General features: G+C 42.5%; 1 protein-coding gene across 2 annotated transcripts in view; it reads right to left on the minus strand.

Moving 5' to 3' along the window:
- The window catches only part of LOC140732236 (cilia- and flagella-associated protein 69-like), a 127,841-nt gene extending 111,770 nt beyond the window's left edge, over positions 1-16,071 (minus strand). For both annotated transcript variants that reach the window (XM_073054572.1, XM_073054571.1), the window contains exons 1-2: positions 15,915-16,071; positions 10,957-11,019 (exon numbers count right to left, since the gene is read on the minus strand). In XM_073054572.1, the coding sequence (XP_072910673.1) occupies positions 10,957-11,019; positions 15,915-15,983 (132 nt within the window). In that variant the 5' untranslated portion in view covers positions 15,984-16,071. The remainder of the gene's footprint in view (positions 1-10,956; positions 11,020-15,914) is intronic.
- Between the last annotated feature and the right edge of the window lie 502 nt (positions 16,072-16,573).

Consider the following 16,573-nt stretch of genomic DNA (forward strand, 5'->3'; position numbering starts at 1 on the left):
TCCTATATCAATTTAATATCTTAAAAAATCTATCACAGGGAGATAAGAAAATAGGAGCTGGATAGGCCACCTACTCTCAAGATTGTCCTGCTATTCAACAGAAAATATTTCCTCTCAAATCTGTTGGAATTCTTTGAAGAAATAGCAAGCAGGGTAGACCAAGAAAAATCAGTAGATGTTGTTTACTTGGATTTTCAGAATGCCTTTGACAGGGTGCCATACATGAGGCTACCTAGCAAGTTAAGAGCCCATGGTATTAGAGAAAAGATAAGAAAAGAAAAGCATGGATAGAACATCGGCAGATAGGCAGCAGGCAAAGAGTGGGAATAAAGGAAACCTTTTCTGGTTGCCTGCCAGTGACTAGTGGTGTTCTACAGGGGTCTGTGCTGGGACCGAATCTTTTTACGTTATATGTCAATGATTTGGATGATGGAATTGATGGCTTTGTTGCAAAGTTTGTGGATGATATGAAGATAAGTGGAGGGGAAGGTAGTTTTGATGAAGCAGAAAGGTTGCTAAAGGACTCAGACAGATTAGGAGAATGCACAAAGAAGTGGAAGATGGAATATAGTGTTGAAGTGTAGGGTCATGCACTTTGGTAGAAAAGTACAAGGATAGACTATTTTCTAAATGGAGAGAAAATTTAAAAATCTGAGGAACAAAGGGACTTCATGCAGGATTCCCTAAAGGTTAATTTGCAGGTCAAGTTGGTGGTAAGGAAGGCCAAGACCAAGGAGATGGTGGTGGACTTTAGGAGATCTAGGCCTCATATGGAGCCAGTGATCATTAATGGAGAATGTGTGGAGCAGGTTAAGACCTACAAGTATCTGGGAGTACAGTTAGACGAGAAGCTAGACTGGACTGCCAACACAGATGCCTTGTGCAGGAAGGCACAGAGTCGACTGTACTTCCTAAGAAGGTTGGCGTCATTCAATGTCTGTAGTGAGATGCTGAAGATGTTCTATAGGTCAGTTGTGGAGAGCGCCCTCTTCTTTGTGGTGGCGTGTTGGGGAGGAAGCATTAAGAAGAGGGACGCCTCACGTCTTAATAAGCTGGTAAGGAAGGCGGGCTCTGTCGTGGGCAAAGTACTGGAGAGTTTAACATCGGTAGCTGAGCGAAGGGCGCTGAGTAGGCTACGGTCAATTATGGATAACTCTGAACATCCTCTACATAGCACCATCCAGAGACAGAGAAGCAGTTTCAGCGACAGGTTACTATCGATGCAATGCTCCTCAGACAGGATGAAGAGGTCAATACTCCCCAATGCCATTAGGCTTTACAATTCTACCGCCAGGACTTAAGAACTTTTTTAAAAGCTATTATTAATGCTTTTTGAGATAGTGATTTAGATGCATATCATTTTTTTTTTTACTGAGTTAAGTATTGTATGTAATTAGTTTTGCTACAACAAGTGTATGGGACATTGGAAAAAAGTTGAATTTCCCCATGGGGATGAATAAAGTATCTATCTATCTATCTATCTATCTAAATGTGATGTTAGCATTCATTTTAAGAGGACTAGAATATAAAAGCAAGGAATTAGTGCTGAAGCTTTCTAGAGCACTGGTGAGGCTTTACATGGAGTATTCTGAGCAGTTTTGGGCTCCTTACCTTAGAAAGGATGAGCTGACACTGGAGAGGGTTCAAAGGTGGTTCATAAAAATGATTCCAGGATTTAATCCAAGTCTGTTCAACCTCCCCTTATGACTAACACACTCTAAACCAGGCAACATCATGTTAAACTCTTCTATATCCTCTCCAAAGCCTCCACATCCTTCCTATAGTGTGGTGCCCAGAACTGTACACAGTGTCGCAATTGTGGCCTGATTAAAGTTTTAGACAGCTGCACCATGACTTCCTGCCTGTTACACTCAATGAAGGCGAGCATGTTGTATACCTTCTGTACCACCTGATCCACTTGTGTTGCCACTTTCAGCCAGCTATGAACTTACAAATTTAAACTGTAATGGGATAGTATGGGGAGAAAAATGGCACTTGCCAAAGCATTTTTGGGTATAATCTCTGAATAAATTTCTTCAAAATAATTGATAAATGAAAAAATGAGAACATCTTTATACAAAATTTTTAAACCATTAACAAATCAGTATGTCCAAATAGACAAATATTGAAATAGTGTAAATTTAGAACAGTTTGATTAAAGTGCCAATCTGTAGAGAAACTGCCAAAGTTAGAGCAAATCTGTGGTTGGTGGAAGTGCTGATGTAATTGATGTAGATTAAATGGCCTTTACAACTTAACATTTTATGGAATTATAGATCCTCAAAAGATATAACCTTGGGCAATTATTCCATTATGGTTGTGACATCACTTTTTAGAAGTGCATTCCTCTCAGACTCAAGCCTCCACTCCTGCACAGAGCTTTGCAGATGTCTTATTTACAGATAATAAGATGCAGGTAGTCAAACCTGGGATGGGGATTGTTCAGGCATGGGTTGAGATCTGGGAGGAGGCCTGAATAAGAGAGAGCTGCCAAAGTACATTACTTAAAGGGATCATAACTGAGATAAGGAGAAGGAAGGAGAATGGTTTTAAGAGTGATAATAAATCAGCTATGATGGAATGATGGAGCAGACTCGATGGTCCAAATGGTCTAATTCTGCTCCTATGTCTTAAATTTTTTTATGGTCTTGTGGTTCCCAGCCATTGGGTTTTCACCTGCTTGGGTGTGACCCCTTTAAGTAATGCTAAAGTAACCTTGACACAGATCTTGCTTATGAACATCATCTGCACAAGCAGCCTCCAGGTAACACATGCACAGCTGAAAATCCTGGCAAATGGATGGAGATAACTGAAATGAGAGAATGGATTCAGATCTTCAGGGAAGACAGGGTTGGAAGTAATATAATCAAGGTAGCACTGTGGGGTTGTAGCAGATGTTGGTGGTTAACCTATCAGAGACAGAGCTAGACGTATGCTGAAAGGTAGGAAAAGAGTTAGAGGTGGATGGATATGGAGGTAAGAGCAAGATGGAAAATGACAACTCTAACCATTCCTGTCATTTCTGTGTTCCTTTCTCTCGGTTTTCCTAGTTCTTTTCCTTACACCGAATTATGTTATGTATGAAATGGCTGTGAATAGGTGCAGTAAAAGTTCAAGGTTTCTTCAGTAGTTTGATTGGGGCACGACTGCACAGGCCTGTGGATGTCAGCCAGTGAGAACAGCGAGAAAAGTTTAAAAGGAGACAGTTATTTCTTCAGCGGTTTGATTGGGGCATGACTGCGCAAGTGCGTGGACGCCAGCTAGTGAGAACAGCGAGAAGAGTTGAAAAGGAGACAGCTTTATAGAGTGGATGACTGAGTAGAGGGAGGCAGAGAAGGAAGGCTTTGGCGATAATGGGTCAAGGTGAGGCAGGTTGCCTGCATGGAATACAGACAGGAAGAATGTGTATGAGGCCAGTGATCTATGCTCGGTGTCAGATGTAGGAAGTCCGGGAGACTCCCAGCCTCCCAGACGGCCACATCAACGCCACATGCGTCGACCTGCAGCTCCTTAGGGACAGGGTTAGGGAACTGGAGATGCAGCTCCTTGACCTTCGTCTAGTCAGGGAGAGTGAGGAGGCGATAGAGAGCAGTTAAAGGCAGCTAGTTACACTAGGGCATGGGGAGACAGAGAAATGGGTAACAATCAGGAGAGGGAAGGGCAGGAATCAGAGGCTAGAGAGCACCCCTGTGGCTGTACCCCTTGACAATAAGTACTCTCGTTTGAGTACTGTTGGGGGAGATGGCCTACCTGGGGGAAGCAACAGTGGTCGTGCCTCCGGCACAGAGTCTGGCCCTGTGGCTCAGAAGGGTAGGGAAAGGAAGAGGATGGCAGCAGTGATAGGGGACTCTATAGTTAGGGGTTCAGACAGGTGATTCTGTGGACGCAGGAAAGAAGCACGGATGGTAGTTTTCCTCCCAGGTGCCAGGGTTCGGGATGTTTCTGATCGTGTCCATGATATCCTGAAGTGCGAAGGAGAATAGCCAGAGGTCATGGTACATATTGGTACTAACGACATAGGCAGGAACAGGGAGGAGGTCCTGAAAACAGACTACAGGGAATGAGGAAGGAAGTTGAGAGGCAGGACCACAAAGGTAGTCATTGCGGGATTACTGCCTGTGCCAGGTGGCAGGTAGTATTGGGATAGAGTGAGGTGGAGGATAAGTGCATGGCTGAGAGATTGGAGCAGGGGGCAGGGATTCAGATTTCTAGATCATTGGGGCCTCTTTTGGGGCAGGAGTGACCTGTACAAAAAGGACGGGTTGTACTTGAATACCAAGGGGTCCAATATCCTGGCGGGGATGTTTGCTAAGGCTATTGGAAGGAGTTTAAACTAGGATTGCTGGGGGGTGGGAATAAATCTGAAGAGACAGAGGAAGAGGTGGTTTGCTCACAAGTAGAGAAAGCTTGGAGACAATCAAGAGGGAGGATACGCAGGTGATAGAGAAGGGACGCACTCAGACTGACGGTTTGAGATGTGTCTATTTTAATGCAAGAAGTATTATGAACAAAGTGGATGAGCTTAGAGCGTGGATCAGTACTTGGAGCTATAATGTTGTGGCCTTTACAGAGACTTGGATGGTGCAAGGGCAGGAATGGTTACTTAGAGTGCCAGGCATAAGGTGATTCAGAAAGGACAGGGAGAGAGGCAAAAAAGGTGGGGGCATGGCACTGTTGACCAGAGATAGTGTTACAGCTGAGTAAAGGAGGAAGACATGGGGTCTATTGTCTACGGAGTCTCCGTGGGTGGAAGTTAGGAACAGGAAGAGGTCAATACCTCTACTGGGCATTTTTTATAGACTACCCAATAGTAACAGGGGCAGCGAGAAGCAAATAGGGAGACAAATTCTGGAAAAGTGTAATAATAACAGAGTTGTCGTGGTGGGAGATTTTAATTTCCCAAATATCGACTGGCATGGCCCTAGAGCGAGGGTTTAGATGGGGTGGAATTTGTTAGGTGTGTTCAAGAAGGTTTCTTGACACAATATGTAGATAAGCCTCCAAGAGGAGAGGCTGTACAGTGCTTGATCTAGTATTGGGAAATGAACCTGGTCAGGTGTCAGATCTCTCAGTGAGAGAGCATTTTGGAGATAGTGATGACAATTCTATCTCCCTTTACGATAGCATTGGAGAGGGATAGGAACAGACAAGTTAGCAAAGCGTTTAATTGGAGTAAGGGGAAATATGAGGCTATCAGGCAGGAACTTGAGGGATAAATTGGGAAAAGATATTCTCGGGAAATGTACGGAAGAAATGTGGCAAATGTTCAGAGTATATTTGCTTGGAATTCTGCACAGGTACGTTCCAATCAGACAGGGAAGTTATAGTAGGGTACAGGAACCATGGTGTACAAAGACTGTTGTAAATCTAATCAAGAAGAAAAGAGGAGCTTACAAAAGGTTCAAAAAACTAGGTAATGATAGAGATCTAGAAGATTATAAGGCTATCAGGAAGGAGCTTAAGAAAGAAATTAGAAGAGACAGAAGGGGCCATGAGAAGGCCTTGGCGGACAGGATTAAGGAAAACCCCAAGGCATTCTACAAGTATGTGAAGAGCAAGAGGATAAGATGTGAGAGAATAGGACCAATCAAGTGTGACAGTGGAAAAGTGTGTATGGAACCAGAGGAGATAGCGGAGGTACTTAATGAGTACTTTGTTTCAGTATTTACTACGGAAAAGGATCTAGGCGATTGTAAGGAAGACTTAGAGCAGACTGAAAAGCTTGAGCATGTAGATATTAAGAAAGAGGATGTGCTGGAAAGCATCAAGTTGAATAAGTCGCTGGGACTGGATGAGCTGTACCCCAAGCTACTGTGGGAGGTGAGGGAGGATATTGCTGAGCCTCTGGTGATGATCTTTGCATCATCAATGGGACAGAAGAGTTCCAGAGGATTGGAGGTTTGCGGATGTAGTTCCATTATTCAAGAAACGGAGTGGAGATAACCCAGGAAATTACAAACCAGTGAGTCTTACTTCCGTGGTTGGTAAGTTGATGGAAAAGATCCTGAGAGGCAGGACTTATGAACATTTGGAGAGGCATAATATGATTAGGAATAGTCAGCATGGCTTTGTCAAAGGTAGATCATGCCTTACAACCCTGATTAAATTTTCTGAGGATGTGACTAAACACATTGATGAAGGTAGAGCAGTAGATGTAGTGTAAATGGATCTCAGCAAGGTATTTGACAGGGCTTATTGAGAAAGTAAGGAGGCATGGGATCCAAGAGGACCTTGTTTTGTGAATCCAGAATTCGGCTGTCCACAGAAGGCAACGAGTGTTTGTTCTCAGGTCATATTCTGCACGGAGGTCGGTGACCAGTGGTGTGCCTCAGGGATCTGTTCTGGGACCCCTTCTCTTCAGATTTCTATAAATGACCTGGATGAAAAAGTGACGGGGTGGGTTAGTAAATTTGCTGATGACACAAAGGTTGGGGGTGTTGTTGATAGTATGGAGGGCTGTCAGAGGTTACAGCATAACATCGATAGGATGGAAAACTGGGCTGAGAAGTGGCCAATGGAGTTTAACCCAGATAAGTGTGAGGTGGTTCATTTTGGTAGGACAAATATGATGGCAGAATATAGTATTAATGGTAAGACTCTTGACAGTGTTAAGGATCAGAGGGACCTTGGGGTCTGAGTCCACAGGACACTTAAAGCTGCTACGCAGTTTGACTCTGTGGTTAAGATATATAGTCTATTGGCCTTCATTAACCGTTAGATTGAGTTTAAGAGCCAAGAGGTAATGTTACAGCTATATAGGACCCTGGTCTGAGTGCACTTGGAGTACTGTGCTTAGTTCTGCTCACCTCACTACAGGAAGGATGTGGAAACTATAGAAAGGATGCAGAGGAGATTTAGAAGGATGTTGCCTGGATTGGGGAACATGCCTTATGAGTATAGGTTTGAGTGAACTTGTCCTTTTCTCCTTGGAGCTGCGGAGGATGAGAGGTGACCTGATAGAGGTGTATAAGATGATGAGAGGCATTGATCATGTGGATAGTCAGAAGCTTTTTCCCAGGACTGAAATGGCTAACATGAGAGGGCACAGTTTTAAGGTGCTTGGAAGTAGGTACAGAGGAGATGTCAGGGGTAAGTTTTTTATGCAGAGAGTAGTGAGTGCTGCCAGTGACGGTGGTGGGGGTGGATATGACAGGGACTTTTAAGAGACTCCTGGATAGGTACATGGAGCTTAGAAAAATAGAGGGCCATGGGTAACCCAAGCAGCTCTGTGAAAAGGTTACTGAAAAGCACAAGTCAGGAGATGGATGCAAGAAAATTTTGAGGTCTCTGAATATCCCATGGAATACAGATAAGTCAGTCATCAAGAAATGAAAAGAATATGGCATAGCTATAAATCTGTCTAGATCAGATAGTCCTCAAAAACTGAGTGACCATGTGATGACGGCCGCCAAGTGACCTGGAGGAGTTACAAGCTTCAGTGGCTGAGATGGGAGACTGAGCAAATGACTACTGCCTGGGTGCTTCACCAGTTGCAGCTTTATGGGAGAGTAACAAAGAGAAAGCCACTTTAAGGGGGAGGGGAGAAAAAAAACTCACATGAAATCAGGGCTAGGATTTTCAGAAGGTATGTGGGAGACTCAGAAGGTATGTGGGAGACTCAGAAGATAGCTGGAAGAAGCCAAATTGAGCTTTTTGGCCATCAGACTAAACACTATATTTGGTGTAAGCCAGCCAAGTACTACACACCATCAAAAACACACCATCTCTACTGTGAAACACGGTGGCTGCATCATGCTGTGGGGATGCTTCATTGCAGCAGGCCCTAGAAGGTTTGTAAAGGTAGAGGGTACATCGAATGCAGCAAAATACAGGGGAAATCCAGGAGGAAAACCTAATGCAGTCTGCAAAAGAACTGTGACTTCAGAGAAGATTTGTTTTCCAGCAAGACAATGACCCCAAGGATAATGCCAAAGCTACACATGAATGGCTTAAAAACAACAGAATGAATGTCCTGGAAGGGCAAAGTCAGAGTCCAGACCCCAATCCAATTGAGAATTTGTGGCTGGAATTGAAAAGGGCTGTTCACTTATGATCCCCATGCAATCTGACAGAGCTTGAGCAGTTTTGTAAAGAAGAATGGTGGCGGTGGGGGGGGGATTACAGTGCCCAGATGTGCAAAGCTGTTGGAGACCTATCCACACAGAGTAGAAGTAGGGGACATAGCCTCCACATTCGCAGAATAGATTTGGGACGGCAATGAGGAAGAACTGTTTTTCCTAGAGAGTGGAGAATCTGTGAAATTCTCTGCCCAATGAAACTGTGGAGGCTACCTCAGTAAATGTATTTAAGACAAGGTTGAATAATTTTTTGCATAGTAGGGGAATTAAGGGTTATGGGGAAAAGGCAGGTAGGTGGAGATGAGTCCATGGCCAGATCAGCCATGATCTTATTGAATCGTGGAACAGGTGGAACAGGCTCAACGGGCCAGATGGCCTGCTCCTGCTCCTATTTTTTATGTTCTTATGTTGACTCATTGCTGCCAAACATGCATCTACTAAATACTGGCTTGAAAGGGGGCGAGTAATTATGTAATTTCTTAATTTGTGTTTAAAAACTGTAATAAATTTACACTAGTTTGTAGAAATTTGTTTTCACTTTGATACAAGAGTCTTTTTCTGTTGATCGGTATTAAAAAGCCAAATTCTATCCACTGTGATTCAATGTTGTAAAACATTAAAATAGGAAAACTTCCTGGGAGGGAGAATAGTTTTTATAGGCACTGTACCTATTCAAACTTCTCTTAAACGTTGAAATCAAGCTCACATGCACCACTTGCACTGGCAGCTTGTTCCATGCTCATGGCCCTCTGAATGAAGAAATTTCCTCTTATTACCTTTAAACTTTTCACCTTTTAATCTTAACCATGACCTCTAGTTGTAGCCTAATGAAAAAAAGCCTACTTGCATTTGTCCTATCTCTAGCCTTCATAATTTTGTGTAGTTCTAGCAAATCTCCCCTCAGTCTTCTATGTTTCAAAGAATAAAAGTCCTAACTTATTCAACTCCTTATAACTCAGGTCCTCCAGACCCAACAACATCCTTGTAAATTTTCTCTGTACTCTTTTAACCTTATTTATCTTTCCTGTAGGTAGGTGACCAAAACTGCACAGAATTCTCTAAATTAGTCTTCCCATCATATTATACAACTTCAACATAACATCCCATCTCCTGTACTCAGTGCTTTGATTTATGAAGGCCAATGTGCCAAAAGCTTTCTTTCCGATCCCATGTATCTGTGATACCACTTTCAATGGATTATGGATCTGTGTTCCCAGATCCTTTTGTTCTACAGCACTCCTCAGTGCCCTACCATTCACTGTTTAAAACCCACCTAGGTTGGTCCTACTGAAGTGCAACACCTCATACTTGTCTGCATTAAATTCCATCTGCCATTTTTTCAGCCCATTTTTCTAGCTGGACCAGATCCCGCTGTAAGCTTTCATAGTCTTCCTTGCTGTCCACTACACCCCCATTCTTGGTGTCATCTGCAAATATGTTGCTCCAGTTAACCACATTATCATCCAGATCATTGATATAATGACAAGTAACAATAGACTCAGCACCGATCCCTGCGGCACTCCACTAGTCACAGGCCTCCAGTCAGAGGCAACCATCTACTACTACTCTGGTTCTCTCACAAAGTCAATGTCTAATCTGATTTACTACCTCATCATGAATGCCTGGCAACTGAAACATCTTGACCAACCTCCTTTGCAGGACCAAGTAAAATGCCTTACAGTCCATGTAGATAGCATCCATTGCCTTGCCTTCTTCAACTTTCCTGGTAACTTTCTCGAACCTCTATAAGACTGGTTAGACATGACCTATCACACATGAAGCTATGCTGATGCTCCCTAATCAGCATATATCTATCTAAATACTCATATATCTTAGAATACCTTCCAATTTTCAGTGTTGATAAGTTCAAGGAATGGACTTAAAGTTAAAAGCAATTCACTCTTTGAATGAGGTGTTGCATTTCTGGTGAAAAAAATTTACAGCATAAATAATACCCCAGAATGATAAACTGCAGACTGACTTGGGGATACAAGTTGACTGAGTAAAAGAGACTTTTTTTTGAAGGATGTGGCCTTGCACTGGAAAGAAAATAAGATTTTAGCTACGGGGAGTGATTGGATAGGCTGGATCAAAGGAGGTTGAGGGGTGATCTGATAGAAGTGTATACGATTATGACAAGTACACATAGGGTAGATAGTCAAATTAGTTTTTCCCATGGTAGGGGAAATTGAGTACATTTATATGGAGCGCTGCACAAGAATGCAGAATCTATCATCAAGACCCTCAGCAACCAGGCCAGGCTCTCTTGGTTGTTTGTCAGTATTTGTCTGTTTATGCAGTTTTATTTCTCTTTTTCCTGTAAATGTCTACAAGTAAATGTATCTCAGGTTAGTATGTGATAACATCTATGTATTTTGATAATAAATTTACTTTGAACTTTAGAGAATCAAAAAGGGAACATAAGTTCAAGGTAGACCATAAGACCATAAATTTGAGAGGAAGGGTTATTAAAAGGGATCTAAGAGGCAAGATTTTTTTTTTACACAGTGATTAATATTTGGGATACACTGCCAAAGGAAGTGGTACAACCAGATAAAAGCACTACATTTAAAAAGCATTTATGGAAGGTACAGAAAGATATAATTCCTATGCACACAAATGGGACTGGTGTGGATGAGCAAAAATGGTTGTCACAGATGTGGTGGGCAAATTAGCAGTTTTTCTTGCTGCATGACTCTAAATACTCAATAAAAATAGCCACTTAATAAAGATAATAAAATTCTCAACCTCATTTTATGACAGATGCAATACAAGAAATGGTTGATAATGTATGCAGTCTTAATAATACTTTAGGGTACAATGTACAAAATAATATTAAGGTGGAGATATAATTAGATTTTTCTTGTAAGTTACTCACTGAGTATTTATCTTCTATTAGATCAACAACACGATTTATGTCCAAAGGCCTTGGGTATACATCCTATTAAATAAGGAGATGAAATATGTTGAGTTATTTTTAATTGACTCAGCTTACAAATAAGTTTACCAATGGGATTGAAACATTTTTATAAGGGTTTAAAGTTCTGCATAAACAATTTGTCTCATTTTTATAAAGAAATTGGGGATGATTGTAAGTGAGGAATAAGCCTGTAGGTCAAGAAAGCAATTGCAATTCCATCATAGGAATAAGATACAGCAAGCTATATTATCTTTAAAGTCATCTAATCCAATAAGATAATTAAACATTTTACTCAAGTAGCAGATGCAGATTAAAATTAAAATGTTGCTAGAGTAACCATGAAAATGTGGTAAAAAGGTTATAATCTACTTCTGAAATTTGGTTTTATCGAATTTCAATGACAAAAACAAATTTCTGAGACTAAGTGTTTATAATTTCTGTGAATCTTTCTCAAAATAAAAATTGCCATCATTCGTTTTACTATTATGTTGTTCATATTTTTTCTGCAATGACTCCACGCATTGAAAATGGTGTTCACAATCATAACCCAGGTATGAACAGAAGAAATTAATTTTAGTGTGAAGAAACAACTAATAACCCTAAACATTAAAACAATTGTCAACCAAGTAGTGTTAGAATATCCTACCCAAACAAGGTGAAATAGAAATCTTCTGTGTGGCAAAGGTCAAACCTAACTGAAAGTGAGTGATTGTGAAGCTGGAGATGGTTATTGATGGATGTCCTCGGGGATGTGTTCTTAGTTCAATTGTAGCTTCTCCATCAAAAACTTCATAACATTATACTTGAAGCAGATTTTTACAGGAAGCATCTGAATATATGTAATTTTACTATTTTTAAGATTTTAATAAAACTTTTATTATTATTCATTTAAGGAATGTGGACTGGATACAACTGAAGCACCTTGATCAGAAACGTCAATGGTTATAGATGGGATGCCTATCAATTAGCTTCAATGTCCTTTAGGAATACTGTTGAAGTCACACACATAAAGGCAAGTGGAAAGTATCTGATCACATTTTTGATTTGAACCTTGTAAACGGCAAACACTATTTGGGTGTTAGGAGGTGAATGCTCGCTGTAGAATTCCTAGTCCTTGAACTGTTCTCATAGCCACATTGTATATACAGCTATTCTAGTTCAGATTCTGGTTAATGGTAACATCCAGGCATTGATAGGTGGGGATTCAGTGATGGGAAATCCATTGAAGATCAGTGGGGGGGAGGGGTGTGAAGGGATAGGAGAATTTTCTCTTGTTGGGTATCATCAAGGCCTGATATTTTAGTGGCAGAAAGGTTATTTAATTCTAATTTTTGATCATGGCCATCTATGTATATCAGCAGCTTTTCCTATAAGACTCATTGACACTCTATGCCAATGTTGATTAGGTTTATAGCCAACAGAAAAATTTTACAACTAGAAATGCTACATTTCACATTATCTTAATTTTATGGTCATTGGAAAAAAAATAAACAGAATCTGAGATCAAGACTATATTTCTGTTCATGTTCTCCTGATACATGTAGATCCACTGATACATGGCTGCTCTCATAGATATACCACCTACTTTTGACAAACAGCACAATTGCACAAAGCCCATGTTGTAACACAATTATCCAATACACTCATGGCATTTTTAAGCATTGACATATATGACTAGACTTAATTTCATAGTTTCTAAAATAACAAACATCATGCATGTACTGCAGTTTTACTTGGGGAAAATGTTGCATTTCTAGTTGATAGTCCCCAAACACACAGTGGGTGATCCACCAGCTGTTTTGGTGTTAACAGGGTTAATATACCATAATCACACGTTAGGGAGTGAATTGGGCAGTTTTCTCTTAATTCTCTTGAGATCTGTTTTTTTTCACACTATCAGAGAGTAAATACCCAGACCCACACTGATTTCATTCAGACAAGGTAGAAATGGTTGAAGATGTGTCTTTGAGAGCTTTGACATCGATCTTCTTGGGTTCAGAACAACCTAAAAACAGCCAGCCTACAGAAGCTGCAGTGTGTTCACACAGCACACACAAAATGCTGGAGGAACTCAGCAGGCCAGGCAGCATCTATGGAAAAGAGTACAGTTGACGTATTGGGCTGAGACCCTTCAGCAGGACTGAGATCAAGCAGATTTTATCTCCATTGTGGTCAGTTGTCCTGAAGTTAACATCTGTGAATAAATTCTTGGCTTCTCTAACAAGAGGAATAAAAGAACTATAAACAAACTGCTGGAAGAACAAGCCAAGATGCTGGAGGAAATCAGCAGATCAGGCAGCATCTGTGGAGAGCAATTGAAAGTCAATGTTTTGGCCATCCCTTTGCCTCAGTTGCTATTGTTAGGCAGAAACAGATAAGGAATAAATGGAGCCAGTTGGGAGAAAGTCTGTGGTAGGTAGAGATAGATGATGGAAAGTGATATGGAGCAAGATAAGAGATGCATAAAACATAGATAGAGCCAGATGGGGGAGGCAATAGTAAGAGAGGAGGAACCCTGGTGGATGGATGGATGTGTGGATATCCATAGAGTTGGAAACAGATGGGGCAGGAAAAAGTTACAAAGAGAGGGAGAACCTAGGTGGACTGGTAGGAGTGGGGATTGAACACCAGGGGATGGGTTATCTGAAACTGGAAAATCCATTGTTTATACCACTGGGTCATGGGAAACCCACACATTCAGGTAACTCACACTCTTCTTATTGGTTCTATTTACCACCTACCAACCTCTGTTTCTAATGCCCTTCCTTAAGGAAAGAAACAGCTTTACAGGTACATGAAGGTGCAGATCCAGCAGAAACCCTGGATCTAAAAAGGAAAGAGAGATTTGGAGGCTCAGCAAGCCACCAGTAGCATTTACATTTCTCAGTTCCTCAGTACTGTAATATTCATCTACACGCCAAACATTCAAGTCCTCACCTGAATGAGAACCAGGAGCAAGAGTCTATTTGTTAAGGACAGAGATGCAGTTAATGCCCACTGGAAAGAACACTTTGTGAAATCTTCTCAGCACAAACTGCTGCTATACATGAACTTTCTCCACCTCATTTACATCTATAACTCCATCATTCAGGAGGGACTCTGGAAGATGCTCCTCACAGTTGATTTCCCACAGAACATCAAATCCCTCTCCTGCTTGCTCCACAGTGACACATAAGCCATGGCTCTATTCAATGGTCAACAACAGAGCCATCCTTGGTGAAGACTAGCTGTCAGATATCTTTGACCTAATACTTAAAGCAATTTTTCTTACTGCAGTATTGCATTTTACCTCCAACAAACTTCCTGAGTGAATGGAACCTCCAACAACAGAACTAATGGAAAGATTTTGAACCTATGGTGTCTACACTCCACATTGAACATTCCCTGAAAGTCTCCAACATTGAGGCTTTATTTAGCTTCAGCCAGCTACATTAGATACACATTATTTGCATGCTCAACAGCAGACTTCCAAATTAGACCCATTATTTTAATCACAAACCAGAGAAAATTTGCAGATGCTGGAAATCCAAGCAGCACACAAAATAGTAGAGGAACTCAGAAGGCCAGGTAGCATCTACGAAAAAGAGTATAGTCGACATTTCGGGCCAAGAGCCATCAGGTCTGGAGAAAAAAGATGAGGAGTCAGAGTTAGAAGGCTGGTGGGGGGAGGCGGAGGAGGAAACACAAGGGATAGGTGATGTGCAGAAAGTGGGTGGGGGGGAGGAAAGATATGATTGGGATCCCATCTCCCCCCTCCACTTTCTGCTGTCTGCAGGGATCGCTCCCTACATGACTCACTTGTCCATTCGTCCCTCCCCATTGGTCCCCCTCTTGGCACTTATCCTACTTCATCTGTGAGTCTGTTGGGGTCATCTACAGTATCTAGTGCTCCCAGTGTGGCTTCTTGTGTATCAGTGAGACCCAACACAGATTGGGAGACTGCTTCGCCGAGTACCTGTCAGAAGAAGCGGGAGCTCCCAGTGGCCACACATTTTAAATCCACTTCCCATTCCCATATATCAGTCGATGACCTCCTCTACTGTCATGATGAGGCCACACTCACGTTGGAGGAGCACGATCTTATATTCCATCTGGGTAGCCTCCAACCCAATGGCATAAACATTGAACTTGACCTTCCTGTAATCTCCCCCCGCCCCTTCACCGTGCCCCATTCCTTTTTCCCTCTCTCACTTTACCTCCTTACCTGCCCATCACCTTCCTCTGGTGCTCCAACCCATTTTCTTTCTTCCATGGCCTTCAGTCCTCTCCAATCAGATTCCCCCTTCTCCAGCCTGTATCTCTTTCACCAATCAACTTCCCAGCTCTTTACTTCATCCCTCCCCTCCTCCGGTTTCACCTGTCACCTTGTGTTTCTGCCTCCCCTGCCTTCACCTTTTAAATCTACTCATCTTTTCTCCAGTACCGCTGAAGGGTCTCTTTCATGTCTACTGTACTCTTTCATCGATGCTGCCTGGCCTGCTGAGTTCCTCCAGCATTTTGTGTGTAACGTTGTTTCAATCTCTGTCATGGGATGAGATTACTGGGTGACAGAGACGGGCAGGGTGTGCTGAATTCCTCCTTTATGCAGTGTTCAAAGTGGACAAGGAGCATGCAGGCTTGGACATTCTCGGGAACCAGGAGCACACAGAAACACTGTTTTAAGCACTGAATCACTTCCAAGCAACACTCCCACCTGCCCCATCTGTGGACGTGTTTGCAAGTCCTACACTAGTCTCATCTGCCACCTCTCAGAACCCGCAAAACTGAAGTCGAAACAAGTACTTTGAACTTCGAAGTCATCCTCGATGGCCAGAGACTGCCTTGGAAAAAAAGAGTGAAGAATATAAAACTGAAAATACCAGTACACAATGAGAGAAATGAAAATGACCAGGGTCAGCAGGTGTTCTCGGACTTGCCTGTTTCAGGCCCAGGTCACTGTCCCGGAAGACGTGCCTCACCACGGGAATGCTCTTGTCCACATTCATTCTGACTTTAAACAGTTAGTCCAGTCCCCATCCGTCAGTGATCCCACTTCACAGCTACAGTGGCCGGAGTGGCCAGCTGTCCCCCTCGCATCGCACTGAGCTGGAGCAACGGGTTATGGAGGGGTCCACACTCTACTCCGTTCCCGTGTTTGTTGCCGGGTAATGGCTGCTTCTGGTTGTCGTGGAAACGTATTTCGTTGCCTTGGAGAGAACTCCGTACGGCGGCCGAGGAGGATCCTCCCTTCGCGTGGCACTGCGGTCCCGTTGGCTTGAAGCGAGCTCCCGGAGTAATTGGTAACTCGATGGCACCTTTTGTACCCACGACGTAGGAATGTAATCGGGTAAAATTTGACACCGACTCTGGTTCATATTGAGACAAAGAAGAATGTCGTAGGGAATGTATTAAATGAAATGTCAGAATGTTATGTCCTCAATAAGGACCTCACCTTTGTCCCCCTTTGCCCGCACCTCAGTGAGTTCCACACCTGCCATGACGTCGAGCTCGTCCGTCTCTGAGCCCATTTCTTTGGCAAGGATTCCACACCCCGCACAGATACCCCTTTCTCCCGTCTTCAACCCTCCTCCTCTTC

This window comes from Hemitrygon akajei, chromosome 8 (assembly GCF_048418815.1).
Source record: "Hemitrygon akajei chromosome 8, sHemAka1.3, whole genome shotgun sequence".
NCBI lineage: Eukaryota > Metazoa > Chordata > Chondrichthyes > Myliobatiformes > Dasyatidae > Hemitrygon > Hemitrygon akajei.